The 6,688-nt window shown below is 37.1% G+C and overlaps 1 protein-coding gene across 1 annotated transcript; it reads right to left on the reverse strand.

Annotated features, from left to right (window-relative positions):
* Window positions 1-313: 313 nt before the first annotated feature.
* On the reverse strand, window positions 314-5,861 carry LOC103954749 (glucomannan 4-beta-mannosyltransferase 2). The gene is made up of 9 exons (XM_009366569.3): window positions 5,082-5,861; window positions 4,845-4,943; window positions 4,331-4,583; window positions 2,845-2,955; window positions 2,200-2,336; window positions 1,980-2,093; window positions 1,693-1,892; window positions 1,362-1,604; window positions 314-1,005 (listed from the first exon to the last, which is right to left on the reverse strand). Exons 1-9 carry the CDS (start codon window positions 5,409-5,411, stop codon window positions 843-845), a joined length of 1,650 nt encoding a protein of 549 aa, XP_009364844.2. The 5' UTR covers window positions 5,412-5,861; the 3' UTR covers window positions 314-842.
* Between the last annotated feature and the right edge of the window lie 827 nt (window positions 5,862-6,688).

The raw sequence follows: 6,688 nt of genomic DNA on the forward strand, positions 1-6,688 counted from the left end.
AAAGAAATTTAATGAATCATTAACCATTTCTTAAGATGATCGTATACACCGCTATTTTGGTCACTAGATTATTGTTCATTGAATACTTAATTAAACATCCAATCATTCATTGCTCCAATTAAATGTTATATACTACACCATAATAGAATTTTCTAATTTCTTCCATTATAATTGAAAGAGTTTGCCATACCTAATGTAGTCACCAACACACAAGCAAATAGTCGACTCCTAGTCGTTGATGCATGTGACGATCACACTGCATCAACGGCTAAGAGTTGTCCTGCCAAAAAATGGTTATTTTGTAAAAATTGGATTGGTACAATCTAAAATCACTACTCATATATGATGATTATCAAATGATAAGTAAATTCTGATTACAAGTTTAACTAATTTGTTTTCTTTTTCCAACCCAAGAGCTTATTCCCCACAATCCAAGGAAAACTATAAGAGGCAAACCAAGAAAGAAGAACAAAACTTCACAATTACAAGCAATCCATTTAAAAGAAAAATACTACTATCTCCTTGTCCTTGAAAAGAAAATGACATCTGCCTCTTCCTTCACAATTCACACTGTATAATGTATTCAACCATTCGTTCTTTCTCTGAAAATTTCCATGTTTACTCGAACGACGACATGAGATTCGTTGAGGAAGACGCAGTAAGAACCTTTCCTTTCCTTTCCTTTCCTTTTTTTTTTTTTGCCGGCAAGATGAGTTTTAATGAACCCCACTTACTTAAATCTGTGTTGAAGAGGAGAGAGATGCTGGCATGGCATGAGAAACAATAACTGACCGGTCTGTGTCAATAAAACCTATATAGAATTTAACCACGAAGCGCTGCCACTAAGAGCTGGGGATGATGGTTCCAACGTAGCCAAATCCGCAGATCAAGAACGTAATGGTTTGGAGGAAGAGGTATACGAAGTAGTTGTTCTTCCCGTGCACAAAGTCGTAGCATCCACAGATGAACAGAAACACCCCGAATCCCAGCTCCAAAAGGTGAAGCCTGTTAAAAATTAAAATTGAATATTAGGTGAGAATGGTAATAAAAAAATAAAGAGTATACGAACAATCTCGGGATGCTTTCTTGTATATTAATAAACTTATCAACGTTTATAAAACAACGCAAAGATTTGTTGAAAAAAAAAAAAAAAAAAAAAAAAAAAGTTAAGGAGCATGTGATTGGTTTTGTGCCAATTCTTAGAGTTATGCAGAAGAGACAGAGCTCTCTGTTTGCCAGTTAAAATGTGGTGTCAATGCAAATAGTTACAAATTTCCATGCACATTGCACATGACAAAATAAAATAAGCGTACCAGAAAGTCTGCGGTAGAAAGAACAAAAGGTTTTTAACGAAAGTTTACCTGTTTCCGAACTTGAATCGTGGTCTTTTGAAGAGTTTGCTGGCAGGTTTAGTCTTGTTAGCATCTGCTGCTTTGTTCTTGGCAGCCTCTGCTGCTTTGTTCTTGACAATATCTCCAAGCTTTTCAGTGACAACCCACTCGTTAGATCTCGCAGTTTCTAGCAGGCCAATCAATGTCGCCTTGGTGCGGTGCAAAGACATCACATTCTCAAAAAGAATCCAGTAAAACAGAAGGTGAATTGACCTGTAATTTTCAAGAAGAATATTAATATGTGAATCCTATAAAAGAACACGTAACAAAAGACAACTGATCAAGAAATCAAGTGCGAGACCTTGGGGTTCCAACGGAGTTTAGAATGGTGATGATGGAAGGAATATATACTGCTCCCCAGATTGGAACATAAACTTCAGGAACCAAAATGGTCAGAGGAAGTACAACACAGTAAAAGAAGAAGGTCACCATGTGAGCAATGATCTTCCGGACAAAGAAGAAACTGTATATGGTATAAAATTTCTTCCACACTGTAACTTTCTGCAGCTCCATACGAAAAACACAATTAGAAGATATAAATAAGAAGGAAGAAGGAGAAATCTCATTAGAAAAACACAATGAACTCACCTTAGTTTTGATAATCTCCATCGCCATTTTCCTAAACAGATTAGCAGGACCACATGACCATCGGTGCTGCTGGAAACGGAAGGCATTGAAAGTACTAGGAAGTTCACTTTTCACCTGAAACAAACAACATGATCAGGAATTGTGCTCATGTCATGTAATTAATTTCCCTAAAACTTGAAGCGCTACGGACAAACCACATAATTTGTACAATGCAGTATACCTGTAGGTCACCGAGATACAAAAATTTCCAGCCTCTCAGACTAGCACGAACAGCAAGATCCATATCCTCCACTGTCGTTCGGTCTTTCCACCCTCCTGCCTCATTGATAGCAGCAATTCTCCATACACCAGCAGTCCCTGCAATGTTTTCATATGTCAACTACAAGATTACAAATCTAAAAATAAATAAATACAGTAGAAAGTTACTGGAAGATGAAGTAATTAGTAATTACTGTGACCTTATTAGTAACTTGACAATTAGATTCTCAGTTGACTATCTGTATAAGACCTTAAAATTTACTTGTGTTTTAAAAGTCAACGTCTGCATCGGTATGATTTTAAGCCAGAAGTCATCCAGACTAACCAGTGCATTGTTTAATCCAAAACATATTAAATCAAAACTTGATGATGATTATGTAAATAATTATGATGAGGATGATGGCAGCATAACATGGCTGCCTGCATTTGCAGACTTGGTCAATTTTCTACTTTTCTCATATGTTCCGTTCACTCTCACACACCAACTATTTTGCGTTTTTAATTAATAAGCAGCAAGAAAAGAAAGAGACATATTACTGGAAATAAAATTTAAAAAAAAAAAGGACAAATGGTTTTTGAAAAAAAATGAAAATTTAGAGGCCTTTACCATTGAAGCCAAAGAAGGCATGAGTTGCTGAGCCAACTTCTTGCTCAACTGTGAAATGGTAATCCAATGACATCTCTTGCATTCTTGACAACAAGCACTCATCCGCATTCACTGCAAAACAAAACATACCAAAATTTAGCATTGGAGCGACGGTGTTCAAAACTATTCTAAATTACGAAGAAGTAAATTCAGACACTCTTTTGTCCGACTGACCTCACTCGCATATGAATACTGATAGAAGAAAAAGAACGTGCACAACGTAAAATAAGTAAAGTAAATTCAAAGAATTAGATAATATGTGGACCCCGTCAATAATAGGAAAAGTGGGGAGTTGGTCTCGTGGTCACGTAATACAAACGAGGGTCGGCCACGACAGCATGAGCACAACATACCAAAGTGTCGGTAAAGCAGAGAAAGAGGTCCACCACAGGGCTAACTGCCCCTCCAGTTTTAGCAAAACACCACGTGGACAGTGCCCTAGCAAACAAGGGTCACCCTTGGGGACAGGTAAAATGACGTAACTGCCCCAATTACTTTCCGGAAATTGACCATGTTCCGGCATCTCGCAGAGTAGTTGACCGTTTAAACCGTACAATCCGGGGTTCACCTAACCCAACTTATAATGTCAACAGAACCACCTTACTTGTTTTGCAGCAAAATGACAAACCTACCTCGCATGTCCAGCATCTGATCGTGCCGGATCACATGAAGAAGGTGACACTGGCTTTTGTGACTTAGGGGAGGATAAGGATTCATATCCTATGTTAAAAGGACTCTCACGTCATTTAAAACTAGATTAAATCATTTTCTTGTCAATATGACATGTTACGTTGTTGTGTTGTCAAACATGTGAATCACGACCAAAACGTGAATTGGAATCACGGCTTTACTCTATACAGTTATTCCACCGACTCGATTAACAGTGTGACTATATACCATATAACACAAAAATATTTGTCTTTAAATTAGGCCAATTGAAACGTAATCTGAAAGAGAGACGCTGATTAATGGCACTAAAACTGACAAATTAAATAAGAATCACACTAATTTTGTGTCAGTACTTCCTGATATGGGTCCCAATCCAAACCCTTGTGTAGAAATAATGAGACATTTTTCAGGAACACGACTAGTACACTAAGTATTATAATATAAGTGATTGAAAATTTTTGCTTCTTTTAAGTATTCAACAACTTTTAATATCATACCAAGAATAGAAGACATAGCCAAGAAGGGCTGCTAAGTGGGCCCGACCGCGTGACTAATGCAAACTACCAACAAACGAACCCGCCGACGAAAAACAAAACCCAAAGAAAAGGAAAAATCCAAGAAAACCAGACCACCGACACTCTCCGGAAAAAAATAATTAGCGCAATTAAATCGTAAATAAACCAAATAATATCATATAATTAACGATTTAACAATAACAATAAAGTAATTTTAATAATTAAAAATCAGATATTGGAGTTAAAACTCAGAAATTAATTACCGAATCTCCATCGAGCTTGAACCAAGGCAATGTCTGGGTTGTGGACCAAGAACGGGATGGCTCGCCGGAGGTAGTCGGGCTCGGGGCGGAAATCGGCATCGAAGATGGCGACGTACTCGCAGTGTTTGACGTAGCTGCGTTTGAGTCCTTCCTTCAGGGCACCTGCCTTGTAGCCTCCCCTGGTTTCTCTAATTTGGTACCTTATGTTTATCCCCTTGCTTGCCCACCTCTGGCATTCCAGCTCCACCATTTGCTGCAAAAAATTACAGATTATTTATTTGCCGATTTTATTGAAACACCCCTTGCACATTGTGAATTGGAACAACCCCATGTCAGAAATTGGGTCTGAAATCAAAAGGGTTGATCCAAAACATTCAATTATTGGTGTTTTTTCAGTGTGCTATTTTAACCAACACATTGAGATCTTTGGAGCTCTAACTAATGGACTAAAAGGAAGAGGACCCATTGAAAGGATGATTTTTTTAATTGGAGATTTGGGAGGATTGTTTTTTACCTTGATTGTAGGGTCGGTTGAATCATCAAGGACTTGGATCACGAGACGATCCGACGGCCATGAAAGTCCACAAGCAGCTCCAATGGAGACCTTGTAGACCTGCCCAAAAAACACCACACTTTAAGGCTTTTCATTTGGTTTTTTCACAAACCCAGAAAATAAAAATGGCAAAAAACAAAGAGAATTTGATAGCAACAAAAACAAGCATATATATGACATATGTGTGTAAGAATATACCTCTCTTTCATTGAACATGGGGATTTGGATGAGAACAGGAGGAAAATTGGAGCTTCCCAGTTCAAGGTCGTCCTGAATGGGCTCGTATTTGTAGCGTTGCTCTGGTTTTTTCCAGAAGAGTTTGACGAGAACGATGACTACTCCCATATAAACCCTCTCAAAGAAGAGCATGAGAGACATGGCCAACGAGACATAGACCCCAACTGTGAGCAGAGGGACTATCAATGGCGCTTTGATTAGCTCCCATGTCAGCCCAATTTGCCCTGCAAATTCATATGTCCCTCTCTGAAACGTTTCTGGTATCAGAATTTGGGTTGTGTTATCAGCCATTGCACCCACTTCACACTCTCTCTCCTCTCTCTCTCTCTCTAGAAAAGAACGAGACAGAGATACTAATGAACAAACTGGTTGTTCAGATCTCTCTCTCTCTTGCTTTTGTATGAAATGTGAGCAATGTGAATGTGGCTCAAGGTTTTATATGAGGAAAAATAAAACAATGGGCCGGAAAATCCTTTGATTTCAGGAAAAAACCCAGAGAGGGAATTAACAAGGCACAAAAATACAGATTGGCTCTCTCTCTTTCTCTCTTCACTCAGAAGTAGAAAGTACAGAACAACAAAAGCTTTCTCTCTCTCTCTCTCTCTCTCCCCTCACTTTCTCTCTCTAAGATCTGTGCCAAACCAATGCCGGTTCCGCCTCTTGCCAAAATGCAGCAGAGGGCAGGACAGAGGTGTGGGAGCAAGAGAGTAGTGAGAGAGAGTATATGAAGGGACTGTGAGGGAGAGAGAGAAAAAGAGTCATTTTATAGTCAGTTTTGGTCCGATTGGGATTTGCATATTAATTTCTATTTATTATTTTTGTTTTCCTTCTTTTTTTGCCAGACTATTTGTATTCGAATTTACTCTGTTTTTTAGGTAGATATCATCGTTGAGTAATCAAGAGAATCCTCTTCCTTTTAACTGTTCCAACTCCAAGTGTGAGCCGATTCATTATTGCCCATCCTTTTACTTGCTTGTTGCAATTACATGGTATAATTTCTTTCTTTTTTGTCAAATGAAGGGGATATTAACTAATTTGACAATATATATATATATATTTAATTATTTACCAATTACTTTTACAATGGGTCTTTAACTATGCCACAACATATTTAATAAACTCGCGTATAATAATATATGTATTAAACACGTATGTATTTTTTTTTTAGGGAATTGTTATTGGCACTTCAAAAATCTCATTCTACACTCTAAACTTTTTATATTTGGAAAAAAAATACACTTATAGGAGTGTAAAATGAGATTTTTGGAGTGCCAATAACACTTCCCTTTTTTTATTAAACTTTCGTGTTCAATACTATGAATATATAAAAATAATTAACACTACAAAATACAATACCGTACCAAGTTCAATTTTCAAATACAACATTTATTTTCAATAAAATTTACGCATTAACATTAAGTATATTAAAACAATTATTTAAAAATCCAATTTTTTTAATTAATTTGAAAGTGCCGAATATACACATACTATTTTTCATGTAAACAATTTAATAACTATTTGTAGATAACTTATATACATCTAGTAGTATTCTTCACTATGAGTGGAGT

The sequence above is a fragment of a genome, unplaced genomic scaffold (genome assembly GCF_019419815.1).
Source record: "Pyrus x bretschneideri cultivar Hongxiangsu unplaced genomic scaffold, Pyrus_bretschneideri_v1 Contig5, whole genome shotgun sequence".
Taxonomy (NCBI): Eukaryota; Viridiplantae; Streptophyta; class Magnoliopsida; order Rosales; family Rosaceae; genus Pyrus; species Pyrus x bretschneideri.